The 19662-nt window shown below is 56.4% G+C and overlaps 2 protein-coding genes across 2 annotated transcripts; one reads left to right on the top strand and one right to left on the bottom strand.

Moving 5' to 3' along the window:
* The first annotated feature begins 1944 nt into the window (after nucleotides 1–1944).
* Dda1 (DET1 and DDB1 associated 1) lies at nucleotides 1945–9842 on the top strand. The gene is made up of 5 exons (XM_032919532.1): nucleotides 1945–2053; nucleotides 5333–5413; nucleotides 5491–5542; nucleotides 7424–7485; nucleotides 8272–9842. Exons 1-5 carry the CDS (start codon nucleotides 2051–2053, stop codon nucleotides 8380–8382), a joined length of 309 nt encoding a protein of 102 aa, XP_032775423.1. The 5' UTR covers nucleotides 1945–2050; the 3' UTR covers nucleotides 8383–9842.
* On the bottom strand, nucleotides 9765–19177 carry Ano8 (anoctamin 8). The gene is given in 20 exon segments (XM_032919522.1): nucleotides 9765–10308; nucleotides 10310–10371; nucleotides 10374–10430; nucleotides 10433–10664; nucleotides 12125–12235; nucleotides 12333–12464; nucleotides 12557–12748; nucleotides 13511–14308; nucleotides 15022–15096; nucleotides 15202–15257; nucleotides 15353–15479; nucleotides 15577–15729; nucleotides 16037–16198; nucleotides 16307–16434; nucleotides 16515–16631; nucleotides 17349–17445; nucleotides 17515–17653; nucleotides 17824–17956; nucleotides 18075–18185; nucleotides 18827–19177. Coding segments are annotated over 20 exon segments (3168 nt in total). The 5' UTR covers nucleotides 18933–19177; the 3' UTR covers nucleotides 9765–10128.
* Nucleotides 19178–19662: the final 485 nt, after the last annotated feature.

The following is a 19662-nucleotide window of genomic DNA, read 5'->3' as shown; positions in this document are numbered from 1 at the left end:
TTGTCTTAACAGAATAGACAATGTCCCACAGGCTTGCCCTTTCTTAATTGAGGCTCCCTGCTGCAAGGGCTCCAGCTTGTATCAAGTTGGCATAAAACATTATCCAAGAGAGGCTCAGTGAGTGAATTGTTTATGGTGCAAGCTTGAAGACCTGAGTTTATATCCCCATACTCAAAAAAGGCCAGACATGTCAGTGGCCCCAGCACTTGGGAATCAGTGGTAGGCACATCCTGGGGGCTTGCTAGTCATCCAGTCTAGCCAAAATGGTCCAGTTCCAGGTTCAGTGAGAGACCCTGTCATAAAATATAACTGAAAGGGCTGAGGCCATACCTCTGATAGAACAGTTAGCTAGCTTGGAAAGACCCCAAGTTCCATCCCTGCTGATACACGCTTGAAATTCCAGGGTCTCAGAGGCAGGAAGATCAGAACAAGATCATCCTTAGTTACATAGCGAGGTAAGGCCAGCCTGGACTTAATGAATTCCTATTACAAAGTACATGAGGGCCAATGAAGTGACCCAGCATATAAGGGCACTTGCTGGTCAATCCTGCTGACCTGAGTTGATCCTGGGACCCACATGAAGGCGGAGAGAATGGGCGTTCAGTAGTGTTCTCTGCCCTCCACATTCACCACTCACACACAACAATAAAATTTAGTAAGTAGTTCAGGAAGTAAGGTAGAGGCCATGGAGGAAGACACAGCGTTAAGCCCTGTCTACACACAAGCTGGTCTGTGAAACTGGGGCCAGCCTGGTCTGCAGAGTGAGTTCCAGGGCAGCCACGGCTGCACAATGAGACCCTGGGTGCATGTGTGTCACTCCAGCACTCAGGAGGCTGAGATCTACATCTCAGTGAATTCCAGGTCCAGCCTAGACTACACAGATCTGTCCCCAAAACATAAAATTAGGAGGCTGGCCAAATGGCTCAGCTATAAAAAGCTCTTATCACCATGCCTAATGACCAGAGCTTGATCCCTGGACCCCATAGGATGGAAAGGACTCTCAAGAAGTTCTCCTCTTTACATGAAGACCATCGTGCACACATACACACGCTCATAATTGTTAAAATTGTATGTAACTTTTTTTTTTTTTTTGAGACAAGATATTGCCCTGTGTAACATTTGCTGCTGTCCTGGAACTCTCCTCTGTAGACCAGGCTAGCCTCAAATTCTGAGATCCATCCACCTCTGCCTCCTATGTGTTGGGATTAAAGGCATGCCACCCCACCCCAGCTTCCCCCGTTTTCCTCTTTCTTATTTATTTATTTATTTATTTATTTATTTATTTATTTATTTATTTATTTAAAGACTTGTTTATTCATACAGCGTTCTACCTACATGTATGCCTGCAGGCCAGAAGAGGTCACCAAACTCATTATAGATGGTTAGCTGGGAACTGAACTCAGAATCTCTGGAAGTGCTCTTAACCTCTAAGCCGTCTCTTCAGCCTTACATTTCTTAATAAGCCCATGTTAGCTCTACCTAAAATAACAAAAGCCTCACTTCTGTCATCCTAGGAATTTGGGAAGCTGAGGCATGTTTAAAGTCAGCCTTACTATGAGATCTCAAAAAATGAACTATAGGTTAAGACCAGCCTAGGAAGCTGAGAGTTGGATGGACTCCTTACAAATGAGCCTTTCCGGGGACATCTTAGAAAAGGTGGAGCCATCTCCAGGAGCAGAGCCCAGCCTCATCGCTGGCGAGCTGTGAAATACAACTCCCAGGAGGCATCGCGCGGGCCCCGCCCACTTCCGGATCTCAAGGCCTTACTTCCCAAATCCCGGGCGGGGTTTGATCCTTCAACCGAACTCGACGACGAAGGCGGAGATGCAGAGGCCAATTGTAACGCGAGCGAGCACTGGCCGGCCAATGGGAGTGCGTCGGGCGCGGCCGCCGTGAAGGGCGGGGCCACCACGCGGGCCAATGACGCGCGGTGCTGTCGCCATCGGCGTGAGCTGCGCGGCGGCTGGAAGTGGCTGTGCGGCGGCGACTGGGAAGGAGGCTGCGGCGGCGGCGGCGGCGGCGGTGGCCCGGGCGGCAGAGGACGCGGACGATGGTGAGCGCGGCCGTGCGGCCTCCCTTACCGCCCGGCATGGCGGCACGGCATCCTCCACTGTCTCAAGGCTCCCCGCCCGACCCCCCTCTCTTAGCCCCGGCCCCGCCCCTCGCGTTGACCTGTGACCTCCGACCCTTCCCCCGACCCCTCCGTGGGCTGCCCGTCGACCCCACTCTTGACTCTCTCTGCGACCCCTGACCCTAGGTATGCTACCAGGCCCTGACAACTCATTCATTTCCGGGTCGCGACTGTCTCTTGTCTCCCCCTCCCGGAAATCGCTTGGGGTGGGGTGGGGTCCCTGGAGACCCCCCTCTCTGAGCTGTTCTTCGACATGACTCCTCGTGTTCCGGGCGTTTGAGGTGTGGGTCTTGGTGCATTGTAAGGAGGGGTTTGTCACCGTAACATACAGGGCTTTGTCACTAAAGGAGGTGCGACATCGCGCCAGACCCGTTTCCCAGGCCCCTACCCCTTTCTCTCCCTTTTGAGCTCATACTTGTTCTTAAAGAGAGAACACCTTATTCTCCCTGTTTGCAAACTGAGGGTGCCCACCCCTTAGGATGGGGTATCAGCAGAGGCTAACACAGGTACCTGCCCACAGATGAGCTGGGGGACATTCTTCCCTCCTCTCCCCCCAACCTTCGAAAGGTGATCCCTGTGACCAGCTGGGAGCTCAAAAACCTGCTCTGTGGTCGTGGCCTCCATGTTGTTTGGGATTGGAGCTCCCACCTGTGACTTGAGGTAGTGGCCACCCCTCACAGTTGGGCAGTGATGAATCCAGACCCCATAGGCCAGCCCACACCCTGGAGAGTAGTAGTGAACCACACAGAAGAGATTCTAGACAGAGTCGTGGCTGTGAGGTCTCTGGTTCACCTCTACAACCTCATTCACCACACCAAAAATCTGCTCCTGCCATCTTCTAGAAGCCTGTTCCAGCATCCCTACCTTTTCCCTTCACAGTCCTTTGGCCCTCTCTAGTTAACACAGAATCAAGTTTCAAAGACATCATTTTGTCTGCTTTCAAACGTAGAAAGCATCCTTGGACTCCCTGTGGTTAGTCCTTTCAGGGGCAGCAAGTGCCCTGCTTTGTGACCTCACCCCCACCTGCCTAGCCCTTTCCTAGTGTTCTCTTCCTCTGACTCCCAAGTCCCTTCTGCCATGGCACCTTTGCACCAGCTGCACCTCTCTGCCGGTGACATTTGGCTGTTGGAGTCCGGCCTACCTTGACCCCAGTGGCTCATGAGGGAGTTGGTGTCTATGGCTTGAGGCCTTATTAGCTCACAGTGGGAGGTTCAGACTTCCTTTAGAAACACAGGCAGATACATACTCAGGCCTTGACCAGAGGGATCTCTGTCCCTGGTTTTTGCCTTGACTGCCTTGGCTGCCTCTCTGAACTGTACTTAGAGGTGACTGTGAGTGGCCATGAACAGGAGATTCAGCCTAGCAGAGTGGTCAAACCCAGCTCACCTGAGCAGCAGCCGCGTATTTAATGTGGAGTTGGGGTCTTCTGTGAGGTCTGCCCAGTCCCAGTCTGAGGCCTTAGGGAGGCATAAGTGTGCTGGCCTCGTGGGGTCTACCTTGGACACAGCTCAGGCAAGTGGCTTGATAGAGTGGGAAGGTTGGAGGGTGTGTCCCTGACAGAGTAGTGGCTCGCTATGTGGCAAACTAGAGAGATCAGAGTGGCCAGCCCAGGTGGGGAGCAGTCAAGATCGCTTAGTTGTTTTGAGACAGAGTCTCCCTGTGGAGCCAAGGCTAGCCTTGCACTCCCCTCCTCCCCCCAATCTTGTTGCTTCCACCTCCCAGGTCCTGGGAGCCATGACAGCCGTGGGGGTCATAAGTAGGACAGGGTCTTTTCTGCATGGCGGCTCCAAACTAGCCTGGACCCCAGACTAGCCTGGCCTCTGCCACCAGGCCACACGTAGCACCCTCTGGGCTAATGGCCCCAGGCACCTTGGTTCTGGAGCCCCACCCCCATGGTCAGGTCTGTAGCCCTTATCTGGCCTGGGGGTGTGGGGAGGGAACATTGGAACCTGCACCCTGGGGTGGTCAGTAGTGCTCCTGGGACAATGAGCTGGCGCCAGGTCAGCAGGTCAAGAGGCTGAGGACAGAGACACTGAGGCTGCCTAGCCACATTCCAGGCCAGCAGAGTGGCGGCCATTGGTGCAGCACCTCTGCATTACCAGAAGGCCCCAGGCCTGGGCCTGAGGAATGTCCCAGGGAAGTAGTAATGGGGCCTGTGCACATGCCATTGCTCCCTGGCAGGCACATGACAGCACACAGTGACACCTCCCAGGGTAGGGCATACTAGAAGCCACAGGCCCACAGACTTGTGCGGCTCTTGTGCTGCCCCTCTCCAGACTGAGTGACATTTGGTGAGTGAGTAAACATCCTGGCCCAAGTGAATCGGACTGATGACAGTTACAGAGCCTTTGCCACAGCAACCTTCTTCTGTGTGTATGAAGTGGGACAGGCCAGGCTTGGGGATTCCCCAGAAGCAGGGCTGCCTATCCATTCACACGCGCCTGCAACTTTAGTCCACACTTTTGAGACAAGAGGTTGTGACCATGGCCTAGCAGCCCTCAAACTGACAGACCCTCCAGTCTCTGTTCCTAACCCAGCCGAGCTGGAATAGCATGTGTGCACCATGCCCATCTTCTGAAGTAGTCTCTCATTACACATGCACGCACGCACGCGCACGGTCACACAGTCACACAGTACCTCCGTGTAGCCCTGGCTATGGCAACTTGCTCTGTAGACCAGGCTGGCCTGGAACTCTGTCTCCCGAGCACTGGGCCTGAAGTTTACCACCACCCCCTGGCTTCATATTGCTTTGTTGTTTTGAGACAGGGTCTCTGTAGCCTGGAAGGTTTGGTAATTGCCCTGTCTTAATCTCATGAGTGTTGGGATGACAGGCAGGCACTGCTGTGCCTAGAGGAAGTTTAACTTTAAACAGCTAATAGCTTCAGAGAGAGAGAGAGACAGAGTGAGAGAGAGAGAGTGAGAGCGAGAGCAAGCGCGCGCGCGCGGGAGTGCGTGCACAGGTAAAGTGTGTACAGCTATACCTCATGACAGACCCACCTGGTGGAAGGGAGAAGCGTGCGTGCATGTACACATATACACACACACACCACACACACACACACATACCACACACACCACACCACACACACACACACACACACACACACACATACAGTGCCACCATACACCTTCCCCCATACACAGCACCAGATGGGTGTGCCCTGGTCTGCATTGGCAGCCTCACATCCACCCTGTCTCCAGGCAGACTTTCTGAAAGGCTTGCCCGTCTACAACAAGAGCAACTTCAGCAGGTTCCACGCGGACTCCGTGTGCAAGGCCTCGGTGAGTGTGGGGCTGGGGGTGGCGTCACTGCCCTGAGGATGAGGCTTGCCAGCTAACCCACCGCTCCCCGTCCACAGAACCGCCGTCCCTCAGTATACCTGCCGACCCGAGAATACCCGTCAGAGCAGAGTGAGTACTGGAGGGCTTCGCCTCCACACAACTAGAAAGGGCCCATGGAGGGTAAGGGGTGATCCTGGAGACAACCCACTGTGCCTAGGGCAGCAGACACTGGCTCTCCTCAGCCTGGACTGCCTTGCCCTCTCCTGCTATCTGCATATCAAGATTATAATAAGCCAGGGCTACCCCAGCACAGCAGCACACGAAACGGGCGAGGTGAGCCCACCTGCTATCCCAGCTCTGGGTGCTGAGGCAGCAGGACCAGAGGTTGAAATGTGAGTTTAGATCCCTGGAGCTGTGTGAGAGCCAGGAGCCTTGACTGAGGTCTGTGGTGGGAATCTGTCCCCACCAGGCAGTCTAGGGTCAGCCAGCCTCCTGCAGCAGAGAATGAGGGCTCAACAAGGCCAGGGCCAGGCCAGCACCCAAGGTTGATCTCTGGCCAAGGCCATGTAGATGCTCACAAACTACAAGCCAGGGACTGTAGGTGTGGAAGTGGGAAGGGCCGTGACTCCCTACAGAGCCTGTGGGCAGTGCTGTCCAGGCCTGTGTGTAGGTGAAAAGGGCCTGGTGGTTTAACTGGTAAAGAGTCTGGAAGCCAGGCGTGGTGGTGCATACATCTAAGCCCAGCACTCAGGAGGCAGAGGCTGGTGGATTTATGTGAGTTTGAGGCTGGCCTGGTCTACAGAGCAAGCTCCAGGACAGCCAGGGCTACATAGTGATACCCAGTCTCAAAATAATAAACCTCACAGTCTGAGGTTCAGGAGATGACTCAGCAGGTATAAGTGCCCACCACCATCTTAAAAACCTGATTCAGCCCCCAGAACCCACCTAGTAGAGGAGAAAAACAACTCCTCCAGGTATCCTCCTGCCAGTGTGTACACCCACCTAGCACAGCAAGGCCATCCATGTGCTCAGGGTTAGCGCTTGCTGCTGCTGCTGCTGCTCTGCTGCTGCTGCTGCTGCTGCTGCAGGAGACCCTTGTCCAGACCCCAGCATCTCACTGTGCCTCACAAACACCTGTGTCTCTCTCCAGCTCGAGGATCCAGTGCCCTCTTGTGGCCTCCTGGGACACATGCACACCACACACACACCAGACAAATATAAAATGATCAAAGTAAATTTTTTTTAAGATTTATTTATTTATTTTTAAAGATGTATTTATTCATTTATTATATATAAGTACACTGTAGCTGTCTTCAGACACACCAGAAGAGGGCATCAGATCTCTTTACAGATGGTTGTGAGCCACCATGTGGTTGCTGGGAATTGAACTCAGGACCTCTGGAAGAGCAGTCAGTGCTCTTAACCGCTGAGCCATCTCTCTAGCCCTCAAAGTAAATTCTTTTTTTTTTTTGGATCTTTTTTTCGGAGCTGGGTACCGAACCCAGGGCCTTGCGCTTCCTAGGCAAGCGCTCTACCACTGAGCTAAATCCCCAACCCCAAAGTAAATTCTTAAAAACAAAATGAATCTGTTCTGGAAAGAGGGCAAGGCTCATGCGTAGCATAGTTCCTTGTCATGGGTGAGGCCGTGGGTTCTGTCCCCAGTACCCAAACCTCACTGTTGCCTTGCATTTCTTCCCTGCTGTCTCACCGCCTCGGATGGGCCCTAGGAATAATACAGAAGCACATGGGAGGCCACCTCAAACCCAGTGCTGGCCTGTGTCCTGGAACCCGGGCTCCATTCTTGGCACTGAAACCATGCTCAGACAGGCTGAGGAAGGTCCGGGCCTCAGAGCCTAAGGGTGGGGCAGAATTGGAGCTGTGTACTCAGGAGAGAATGCCAGTCTCCCGACTTCTAAGATAGAGGTGCTGAATTTGAGCCCAGTTTCTGTCAAGGCAGGCCAGGAGGCCAAGGTGGAGGTCAGAGTCTCACCCTCTCTCTTTGCTTCTCAGTCATCGTGACAGAAAAGACGAACATCCTCCTGCGGTACCTGCACCAGCAATGGGACAAAAAGGCAAGGTTCCCGCCGGGGTCTGGGGATATTGGAGTGGGAGCCGTGAGGGTTGAGTAGGAGTTCTTCAGGTTCCAGGACTATAAAGTATTTCAGTGGGTACGCTATTGGGGTCCTGGTACTTAAGAGACAGGATGAATCTGGAGCATTCTGCACTACACAGCCAGTGCCCAGCTGACCAAAAACTCCAGCCCACGTGGTACATGCCTGTCACCCCAGTATTCAGGAAGCCGAGAGACAGTGTTTAGGGTCAGCCTGAGGTACATGACACCATGCAGTTGGGAGTTTTGGGCTTTTGTTTTTGATTGTGTGTTTGTTGTTGTTGTTTTTGGTGGTTTGGGGGTTTTTTTGTTTGTTTTGTTTGTTTTGTTTTGTTGTTGTTGTTGTTTTGACACAGGTCTCACTGAGCCCAGGATGTCCTCATACTTAGAGTGATCCTCCTGCCTCTTGACTCCCAAGTGGTGGTCTACAGGCCTATGCCACCACAGCCAATTTTAGATATTGTAAAAATACATCCACCCAGCTTGCCTGAGTACCCTGCAGGGTGCTCCCAGGTGGCTGGCTGATGGCTCCCTCTAGGCCTTTGAGATAGGGTGGGTGTGGTGATTCCCAACTTTAATCCCAGCCCTCCAGACACAAACAGGAGACTCTCTGTGTTTGAGGCTAGCCTACTCTATAAGTTTCCAGACACCAGTGCTTTGTCTCAAAAAGGTGGGGGAAGACCCAAGCCATTGGCTGCCCTGGTGCTGTCCTCACCCTTGCGACTCTCTTCCCTTCCCCCACCTCCAGAACGCCGCCAAGAAGAGAGACCAAGAGCAGGTGGAGGCGGAGGGCGAGAGCTCAGCGCCACCCCGTAAGGTGGCCCGGACTGACAGCCCCGACATGCCCGAGGACACCTAGGTCCTGTGCATCACCCATCGTCTGTCAGCTGTGTCCGCTCCCACCCACGTGTGTAAGCGCAGTCCGCCTCCTACATCCAGTCCACGCCCTCCAACCTCATAGGACCCATGTATTTATTTTCCTTGAGTTTATTTATGCTGTAACTCGTGTCAAGCATTGGTTAAAGGGACATCAGGCCCAGCCGCGAGGTGTCGGTAGATGCTTTTTAAAGCACAGTGGTGTCCCCCACCTGCAGCAAGACCTCGTCGGGGGCCAGAGCCCAGGGAGGGCTGGCCCCCCAACACACCGAGCGGCCTTCTCGCTCCTTCCCACCCACAGGCCCGGCACCCGGGTCCCTCCCGTGCCCAGGCCTCACTCTGAGCCCTCGCCAGGGCAGGAAAGAGCTGGCCCCTCTGGATCTTTCTCTTTCATCATTTATCATGGACTAGCCCGTGCTCCACGTCCACCCCAATAAAAGGACCTTTCCTACTCCACACAGCGTCTTTGCTCCGCAGACTTCGGCTGGAGCTGCTGGGACCTGCAGGAACCAACCCCTGCCCAGGGTCCTTGGGGTAGGGTTCCCTGGGAGACTAAGCCCAGGACAGTACCACAGGGCAGATCAACAGCCACCCAACACTGGGCATCATATGCAAGGCCCACCAGCCTCCGGCACTGGCTGGTATCCAGCTGGCCACTTGGGAACATTGCAGGGCTGAGGTGGCCACACTATCATGAGGTTTGGGGGAACTACCTGGAATGGTAGAGTGGTTGTGCATCCTCAGCCGTGACATGGTACACACTGCAGGTATGAAGTTCTGGGGACCCCACACACAGACTGTACCCTGCTTGTGAAGGCTAAGTTGTCTGTTTCCTAGGGGCCATTACTTGGCTGTGGCCCTACTGACCTATCCCTGGTAGCATCTCAGCCTCATATGGTGACTTGACAACTGCGGCCATGCCCTATTAACTCCAGGGTGACCTTATGGGGCTGGGGCTCCTCCTTGTACCCTGCCTCCGGAGGCCTCTCCTTTCAGACACATGCTGAAGTTTCTGCTACTCTCAGGTCTTGGTCCAAATTCCAAATGCCTTCCCATGATTGCCTTGCTGTGCTACCACTGTGCACTCTTGGGAGTGTCACCTGGACCACCCAGGTCCCTGCAGGCTGGCCTATGACCAGACTCGAGGCTCAGCAGGCTACTCCCCATGCCTCTGTTCCAGGACCCCTATGAGTGCGCTATACTCATGTTACATCTGGCCGAGGTGTTGGGTGCCATGTGTGTCTGTTCCCAGACCAGAAAGGCTCCGAGGACCTCCTAGAGGCCTCATTCAGGAAGAACTGGGGTGCTTAGCCTCCAGCCACGAATCTAGCAAGGCTCTTTCACTGCTCTGACCTCGAGCACTGTTGAAATAGACTTTTTATTGCATTTCTGCCGTTTTACAAAAATATGACAAAATAAATTAAAAACAAATAAATAACCGCCCATCCTGTGTACTTTTCTGTACTGTGGGGGTTGGGGGGTCCGCTCGTGGCCCCCATCCTGGTCGAAGGAACGGCAGGGCGCGGCGGGGCTAGTGGCGGGCTGTGGGCCAGCAGGCGGGCTGCGCGGGGCGCGCGGGGCGTCCGCGGGGACGCGGGCGGGTTGTCGCCGCAGCCCCAGGGCGCGTCCCAACGCCAGCAGCCGGCGGGAGGCGAGGCGGGCCCTGCGGAGGGAGAGCGCGGTTCGCGGGGCCCCACGGCGCCCACTGCCCTCGCAACGCGCGCCCCAGTTAAGGCCTGTGACCTGCGTCCTCCGGCCGCGGCTCCAGCTCGGCGGCCGCGGGCTCGTCCCCGGCGCTCCTGTGAGAGCGCGCGCCGCCCCCGAGGGCCCCGTTGGCTGCGGGCTCGCGCGCCGCGAAGGCGAACAGCTTCCCGGGCCGCGGCGGGGACGGGCCGCGCTCGGGCGCCTTTGAGGAAGCGCAGGCTAAGGAAGGCGGGCAGGCGCGTGTCCGCGGGCGAGCGCGGCGGGGGGCGCACCCGGTGGGCGCGGGCGGCCGGGTCTGCAGCGGGATGATCTGCTTCAGCCGCAGCACGGGCCGGGCGGCAGCAGTGCTCCGGGCCGTCGGGGACGCTCGCTGCCCTTGGCCTTGGCCGCGCCGCGCTCCACCGCGGGGTCGGGGCCCGGGGCCTCCGCGCGCGCCTCCTCGCGGCCTCCCGTGTCACGCTCCCGCCGCGCCTGCTGCTCCGCGTGCCGCTGCCGCTCTTCCTCCTCGCGCCGTCGCCGTTGCTGCTGCTGAAAGCGCTGCTGCGCCTGCCGTTCGTGCCGCTGCGTGGGGGGCGGGAGGAGGGAGATGATGGCTGAGCGCCAACTGCGACAAGACCTACCCCGGCCCCTAACCCCCGACCTGACCCTTACGGATGCCTGAGGAACTGAGAGAAGATAAGGAAACTCGGTTCCGATTGTTCAGAGAGCAGGGAATGGGGGAGACTGTAGACCTGCTGGGGCTTTTTCAGGAGAATCGCTTTCCTCCTTTTCCCTTGCTCTGTGTGTTTTTGAGAAGGGTTTCACAGTCTAGCCCAAATTCAGAATCTTCCAGCCTCACCCTCCCCAGTGCTGGGATCACAGGCATGAGCCACCACTCAGGGCCCATCAATATAAATTAAGTTACATGCGGTTTGCAGAGGTGTTTGGAAGAGGCGGACTGGCAAACTGAAGAATGAATATTCTTGAGAGCTTGTGCCATCAAGAATCAACACCCACTGCGGTGAGCGCAAGCCACAATCATCCCTTAGTATCCACAGGAGTTGGGTCCGGGACCCACAAGTATGGATGCTCTGGTCCCTTCTACAGTGGCATCCTGCTTTCTATACGCTCACACTCTCCTGGGGACTGGAGAGACGGCTCAGTGGTTAAGAGCACCGGCTGCTCTTGCACAGGAGCCTGGTTTCGCCGCCAGCGCCCACATGGCCGCTCACAGCCATGTGTAACTTCGGTTCCAGGGGATCCGACGCCCTCTACTGGTCTCCAAAGGCACTGCATAAACATGGTGCACATGCACACATGCAGGCAAAAGACTCGTAACATAAAGTACAATTAGATGAAATAAATATAAACAAGAAAGGGATGCGTCTCTGGAAATGCCTCAGCTGCTCTGAGGAGGCACCGGGTTCCACATCTGTGGGCCCAGCTAACTGAGAATGAAGGTTCGCTCATGGGTAGCAGTCCCAAACTTGGACTGAACAATAAGACCACTAACACCAAAACGAACTTTAAAAAGGAAAAAACGAAACAAAAAACAGGTGCAGTGGTACATGCCTGTCCCCAGAGTCTGAGGCAGGCATTCCAAATTGGAGGCAGAGATGAGCTATGTAGAACCATAGCACCTTCTCTACACATAGAAGGAAAACGCAGTAGACCTGTACATAGTCAGTACAGATGCAAATTTGCCTTTGTTTTGTTGTTTGTTTGTTTGTTGAGAGCACAGCATTTAGTCTAAGCTGGCCTTGAACCCCCCACCCCAACTCCATGTAATTGAGGATGGGCTTGAACTGATCCTCCTGCCTCCACCCCCACCTACGAGGTGCTGGAATGACAGCTATGCACCAGCGCACCCTATGTATGCCGTGAGCTTTCTGAGTACTTTCCATCCCAGTTGGTAGAATCCTTAAGTGCAGAACCTGGGGGTGGGGGTGTGGCCCACTCTGCATCCTGAGGGCTTTCACTAAGACTTTAGTCTTGACTTTATTCCCTCCTGAAACCACATCAACCTGACCCCAGCCTCATACCTTGAAGGCTTCCCGTCGCTGGTACTCCAATTTGGCCATCTCCTCAGCCACCCAGCCAGGGATGTCAGGGATGGCTGCGTGGATGAGGTACTTGACTAGAAGAGCCAAGTGCTGTGGGGGACAGACAGCAGGGGCTGCAGGCTCAGGCATGCAAGCCTCCCCACCCCACCCCACCCACAAAGACCTGCCCTCAGGCTCCCAGCCCCACCTCTAGCACCACTACAGACACAATGGCCGCCTCTGGGCTCAGCCAGGGGAACAGGCGCTGCAGCTGGCCACACTGGCCAATGAGGTAGCAATTCACCACGATGGCCAGCACGCCCATCGCCTCCATGACCTTCTGCAGGGGAGGAAGGAGGGTCAGGGACAGGCCCAGCCAGGGACCACCATCCCCAAGGTGCCATCCCCTCTGGGTCTCCCTGACTGGCCCACCTGCCACTGGCCAATGCTCTCCACACGCTGGCCGAAGGGCCGCTGTAGGCCAGTGCAGAGCTTGAAGGCATCACTTCGGATCTCAATCAAGTTGTTGACAAGGGCGCACAGGGCGGCCAGTGGGAAGGCAGAGGAGAAGAGGACCACATAGCCAAACTGCACGAACATCTCCTGGTAGTCCTGGAACGTGTCCTGAGGACGGACAGGGGCTCCTGTCAGGCTTGGCACTCGGATATTAGATCCCCTGGAGCTTGAGTTACAGGCTTTTGTGAGCAGCTGATGTGGGTGTAGGGATCTGACATCCAATTTTCCGACCTGGAGCTCTCTTACCTGCTGGGTAGGATCTACTCCAGTATGATTTATTTTTGGTTTTGAGACACGGTCTCTCTGTGTAGCCCTGGCTGTCCTGGAACTCACTCTGTAGAACTAGGCTAGCTTCGAACCAATAAGAGGTTCTCTGCCTCTGCCTCCTGAGTGAGGAATTGAAGGTGTACACTACTACTGCCCTTTGTTGTTGTTGTTGTTGTCTTTTGTTTTTTGTTTTTCTTTCCCGGAGCTAAGGACCGAACCCAGGGCCTGGCCCTTGCTAGGCAAGTTCTCTACCACTGAGCTAAATCCCCAACCCCCCTATTTATTTTTTAAGGCAGGGTTTTCTGTAGCCCAGGCTTGCCCAGAATGTACTAATCACAGAGGATGACCTTGACCTTTTCTTTCTGCCTCCACTTCTTAGTGCTGGGAAGACAGCCGTGCTCCCCCATGTCTGGTTTATGCGGTGCTGGGAATGGAAGCCAGGGTTTCCCGCATGCTAGACAAACACTCTACCAACTGAGCCACGAGCACATAGCAGTTAAACCATCGAATCCTATTTGATTCTCTTTGGAGTTGGGGTTGTCCAGACTGCCTGCCTGCCTCCACCTCCAGTCGCCATGGTGGCGTGGGCTCCGCCTCTCTCACCTCATACTTCTTCATGCAGCTCTCCAGCTCTGCCTGTGTGAGCTGCGGTGAATGCTCCTCCTCTGGCGGGTCGATCCACGAGGACCTGTTATGTCTCTTCTGTCTCCCAGCCGCATCGCCAGAGCCAGTCTCCGGATCTCGGTCTCCATCAGATCCTTGGTCGCGGCCCTCGCCACCCGCCCGACGAAGCAAGACGGTCTGGGGTTCTGGCCCGGGGCTGCTTGGAGGCGCCTCCGGCTCATCGTCTTCTTCGGCCAGCGTAAACACACCAGGCTCCAGCCCCTTCTCCACCATGGTGGGACTCCCCTCCTCCAGGAGGCCGTCGGGGCTTGGGCCTGGCCTGCGCCGCCCTGCGCCCCGCTCAGCAAAGCTGACCTTCTTGAGGCGCAGCCCGCAATCCAAAAGGCTTCCTTCCTCGCCCTCATATTCCTCGTCCTCATCCTCGTCGTCCTCCTCCTCCTCCTCGTCCTCTTCCTTGCCACCCCGAGGCCCTTCTGGAACCTCCCCACCTTCCCCTGCTGGCCTCCTCTCCACAGCCACCTCCTCCTCCTCCTCGGGCGCCCCGCAGCCACCGCCCAGGCACCTGCGGCTTCCCGCTCCGCCCTCATCAGCCTGGGCCTCCAAGTGCCGTCGGGGGTCCGGGCGCAAGGGGTTGAGCAAGCCTAGTAGGGCCCGGGCCAGCTCCAGGATGGTGCGCAGGCCCAGCTCCCCGCTGCCCAACCTGCGGTACAGGTGCGGCTGCAGCACCTCGCGCACATTCTGCAGCAGCTGCCGGGTGATGAGCAGGGTGGCCAGCATCTGTGGGCGGAAAAGGCTGTGGGACGGACGGGCTGGGCGGGAGGGTCACAAACACTCTCTCCTCTCTCTCTCTCTCTCTCTCTCTCTCTCTCTCTCTTTTTCCGGTGCTCCTGCAGTCCCTCAACAGCAACCCTGGATGTAAGGCCGCAGCTCAGCCCCAATGCCACTGCCACACAACAATCTGCAGACAGGCCAGGATTAGCAGAGCATCTTTCTCCCCCCCCCGCTGCCCAGGCATTGCCTAGTTCCCTGGGCACCTCAGTGGGTCTTACTCGGCCTGTACCAGGACCCCTTTTGCGCATGCGCCCTATGCTTGCCATGTCCCACCCTCAGCACAGCCACACTGCCCACACTGTGGGAAGGCTCGCCACCTGCCCGTACTTTGGCCCGGGCCACGAGCAGGAGACCCCGGAGGGACAGGAGGAGCAGGCGGAACCGCAGGGCCGCGAGCGGGACCAGCGCCGCCCGCAACTGCCGCTCGAGGCTCTGGGTCAGGGACAGGAGTAGCAGGAGCTGTGGAGGGACCGACCAAACAGGTGGACAGACAGATGGGAGAGGGGAACGACAGGCAGAGAAAGGACACACGCACAGACGACAAAAAGGAGAGAAGGATGGAGGACGGGAGGGAGGGGCTGGAGAGCCCTGGACCCCTTACATGGGTCCGTCCCCAAGGGACCAGGGTGCTGCCCCTGGGGCCGTGCATGGGCCCTCACCTCTTTCAGGCGGTCCATGTCTTTGAGGTAGAAGCCGATGTAGAACAGACTCAAGTACGAGTTGACAAACTGGAACTGGGAGGCAGGCAGCTGGGGTCATCCTGCAGCCCTGCCTTACGATCCCCCAGCCTTCTCTCCCTCCCGCCCTCCTAGCCTCTTTGCACATGTGTGTTCACTCACCAAGACGACTTTGATGATAAGGTGCCTCTCGTAGGTGCTCTCTAGCCGGTAATTCTCTAGGGGCCGAGGAGGTGAGTGAGAGACCACCCTACCCCTACGAAGGGTTATGGGGATCATCGGGACGGTGAGGGCCTCCCCTGCTAGTACATACCCATGTCATTTAGCCACACAGCTAACTTCTTGTAGCCCTCAGCACTCACGCTGACCAGCAGGGCTAGCATGACCTTAGGCAAGAAGCGAACTAGGCGGGGCAGACCCTTCACGCTCAAGACTAGCTCCTGAAAGGGACGGGGCAAGGTAGGGGGATCAGCAGGTTGAAGCTGGACCTGGTGCTTGATGGGCAGGGGCTAGGGCAGAGTAGGGATGAGGCGTCACCTGCAGCTGGAAGCAGCCAAGCATCAGGACAAAGACACAGACGAGACAGGCCAGGCACAGAGGCAGGCTGACAAGCAGTTGAAAGAGCAGTCGCTTCCAGGGCGGGTAGTAGAACTCCTCAGCACGGGTGATGGGGCTGATGCGCCGGATGCCCTAGCAGCCAGCAGAAAAGGCAGTGAGACCAGGGGCCACACCCACTTCCTGATCATAGGAGCCCAGTTTCCCTCAGCTACACCTTTTCTCTGGCAAGAGACACTTCTCAATGCACCTTTCTCAAACCTCAAATCCAACTTCCTCCCATCCTGTCGCAAGCCTCCCTGGCCCACAAACTTCTCTGACTGTTACCTAACTAGGCCTAGAGTCCCCTCCTCCCCCCACACAAATGCTCTTCCCCAACACGGCATTTCTCCTTTACAGCCTTGTTGAAAACCTCAACCTCAAGCCTCTGCCCCAGACTGACCCTGAACTGGGGACGTGGCTCCTCCACAGCCTCCCCAGGTGAGTCTAGTGTACCCCACTTGTAGGCTAGCTCTGCCCCCCTCCGTTTCCACTCCTCCAAGAACAGTGTTGACCAGATCACGTTGAAGAGAGCAAAGACCACACAGGAAACATCCCGGCTTGTCTGTAGATAGCAGAAGAAAGCCAAGTCATCGACACCAAGTCGACTCACCAGCTTTTGGAGGAAGACTTTCTAGGCCATCCCCAGTCCTGGCCTAGCACTTCCCAGTACCTGATCAGCTTCAGTGAATGTATACAGAACAGAGCCAAAGACAGCAGGGTAAACCATTGCTGATGTGTAGAAGCCCAGCCAGGCAAAATACATGGCAATCTTCACCCCAAAATAGTCACAGATATCATCTGCCAGGAGAAAAGGGAGTCTGGGTCACCTCTAAGTGTCTCCTGGAACCCCAGCCCACTCCTCAGCCACAGAGCCACACCTAAAGGCTGGTTTTCACACACGGCCTGCACCCAGGACTTCATGAGACGATTCAGAATACGCTGCTCGTGAACTGGAAACACCTGCTGTATGATGCCTCGTGCAGCCAGCTCCGGAACTGCAGGAGGAGGAGTGAGTGATCCCTGCCCTTGCACTATCTGATCAGAGTCGGCAACAAACCTTGGCTGGAACCAAAGTCATAACTTCTCTGCCTTCTCTTAAGCCCATCAAAGCTAGGGAGTGGCCTGGTTGGTAGAGTGCTTTGCTTAGCAAGCTCGAAGACCCTGGGTTCTATTCCCAGTATGGCATAAGCTGGGTGTGTTAACCCATACACTCTGGAGATGAATTTAGATGAATCTCTGAGATGGACAGGGATGGTTGGGAGTCTATGTAGCCCAGGCTGGTCTTGAACTAATGAGTTGGGGTCGGGAGATGACAGGCATGTCCCCACCGTACCTACCAAGTGTATTTTAGAGTTTAACAGCCCCCTACTTTTCTGGATCTAAATTTCTAAGGAATGAATGACACAGGTTGGTACAGAAAGTGAACTGGTGAGACCTGGTTTTCCTAGTAGGCCTCACCACCTGGTCCATGGGTGCTGTCCATGGTCCTGCCCACACCTTCTCGGAGACCTATATAAAAGTCTAGCCCATACCACCTCACCCATGCTTGCACTAGGTGCCAGAAAGAGGCTACACTCTCTGGGTTCTTTGAGTGCTCAAATTTTTCCTAGCCTTTGATGGGTTGCCAATATGCCCCGCCCCTTTGTACCCATCTTCTAACAGACACGCCCAATTCTCTGCAAGTGATTGGATGGAAGGCTCGCCCTGCTCACTGATTGGCTGGTCCTCCAAGAAGCGCACGTTGTGCAGAGCCTCCCCCTGCTTGGCTCGTAGGTTCTGCAACCAGAAGCGAATGATGCTCTGCCGCTCCTGTGGGGAGAAGGGTGTGAGCTAGGTACGAGGGCCGTAGGCGCAGAGACATGGGCGCAGCACGGTCACCTGCGATGTGAAAAAGCGTAGCTCATTCTCCACATTCTCGTAGATGAAGTCCTCTTCGCAGGAGAAGCTGCGAGTGCCCCCTCCAAACTCGGCCTTCACGGCCTTGCGCAGACCCAGCTCGTCGGCCCCACGGAGCAGGCTGCGGACAGGACAGGGCATAGTGGGCTCACCGTGGTACCCTTGCTCACCATTCCCAAGCTAAGAACTATACGAGAGCCACATCTTAGGGCAAATGTTAGCACAGTTGGCCTTCAGAGGAGCAAAGAGCCAAGTGACAGGACCAGAGGGAGGCAGAGGCAGGGGACTCGCCTCTCGTATGTGGCGGTGACAAAGAAGGCATAGGCACGCGTGTGGCGGTGGTGGCGAACTTGCACGATCAGCTCGGGAATGCCCACCCGGATGTGATTCAGCAGCCACAGCAGCGTGTGGTCATCAGTGGTGTCTGCCGAGGGGCATAGGGGCCAATGGGTCTTGCCTCGAGAGGTGCCCACAAGGGCCTCCACATTTCCACCGAGGCGGTAAAGGCTGCATCCGGGCCCACAACAGGCAGGTGTGGATACCTGGGAAGGTCATGAGCACGTCGCAGTCCTCGGTGGGCACTGTCTTCATCCATGCCTTGTGGGATACCAGGTAGCGGCCAGCCTGCAGGAGCCTCTTCCCAAATAGTTTATCTATGGGGCAGCGTGGCAGGCTGGGCTGAGATCAGGCCCTTTCAGGGACTGACTCGGCCCTCATTAGAGCTCTCGAGGGCTGGGCACCTACAGCCTCGGCTTGCTCTTCTTTCTCCTGCACCAGCCAGGCCCTTCCCCCTAGATTCTGCTTTAAGAATTTTAGTCATGGTTGAGGCCCAACTCCGCCTCCCGAACCAGAATTGATGGGATGCCCACAAGCAGCCTTGAGTACTTCTTGGTATGACAGAGCGGTCTTTAAGCAGACACAGAGTGCAGTCCTTCCTCCCATTTCACAGGTCACCAAACTGAGGCCCAGCGACGTATCCATGGGCTCAAGGTCACCCAGCCAATATGGGATTTGAACCCAGGACCCTATCGCCCTGTGTCCCTGTGCTGGGACTCTCCAGGTGGCGAGACTCACATGGAACAGGCTGGGGCCGTCAGAGGGGCGTGTCCACGTTTCTGCACCGGGGACCCCCAGTGCAGACGCACTGACCCAACCCCGCGCCGCGCTGCAGTCGCAGCACCACGAGGAGCAGCCTCCGGGCCACACGCTAGGGTGTGTGACCCCGATCGGCGTCCCCTGCAGCCCCCTGGCGCACCCCGTTCACCTGTCTCGGTGCCACCCGCAGCAAACATACCCAGGACTCCAGACGCAGGCGCCGCAGGTTCGCCCTCGGGTGGGGGCCTCTTGCCTCGCTCCCCCTCCAGGGTCGCGTCCCCGGCGCCCGAAGCCGCCTCGGCCATGGCGAGGATAAGGCAGGTTAGGGGCTGCGGGACGCCCGGGCGCCGGGGGGCCGCGGGCTCATGGGGACCGGAGTGGCACCACCGAGCGCGCTGGAGAAGACAAAGGCCTCTCTCGCCCGCCCGCGCAGCCGGCAGTCCCTGTGCTCCACTTGCTTGTCGTCCCCGCCCGAGCCAAACCTCGATTCTTCTTCCCAGCCTCAGCGCGTCACTCTCAGTCACTCAGTCCCACTCGTCCGCCTCGTCTCTGGTTCTCGTCCCCGCCCGTGTTTTTTTCTGCGCTTCCTTATCGCCCGCCCACTTGGATCTCCAGTACTTGTTCGGCCCAGCCCTTCAGCCTCTGTTTACCCATCTACAAAGTACTGAGTTCACAAGGGGTAGAATCTGAGCTGGGTGTGAGAGGGAGGACCTGGCTGGGTGACATTCCCAAGAACAATACCTCAAGTACCCCAACTGGAGTGCAAGTAATTAGAGCAGGTCCTGCCTGCCCCCAGGGCCTTTGCACATACAGTTCAGGTAGATATCTTCCTGCCCTCTGCTCCCACACAACCCTTATTACCTTTACAATTCAGCCCCCATAAAGGGATAAGGATGTAGGTGCCACTTTTATCAAATAAACACAATCCTGAGCCGCTCACTGCATATAAAAGTGCTGCTGCAAGTTGTTCTCCGATGCGGGCCTCGCACACACAGATAAATGGGATAAAACAGTCCGGGCAGAGGGCACCGGCTG

The sequence above is a fragment of the Rattus rattus genome, chromosome 13, assembly GCF_011064425.1.
Source record: "Rattus rattus isolate New Zealand chromosome 13, Rrattus_CSIRO_v1, whole genome shotgun sequence".
Classification (NCBI taxonomy): Eukaryota; Metazoa; Chordata; class Mammalia; order Rodentia; family Muridae; genus Rattus; species Rattus rattus.
This window is presented reverse-complemented; position numbering and strand designations above follow the sequence as displayed.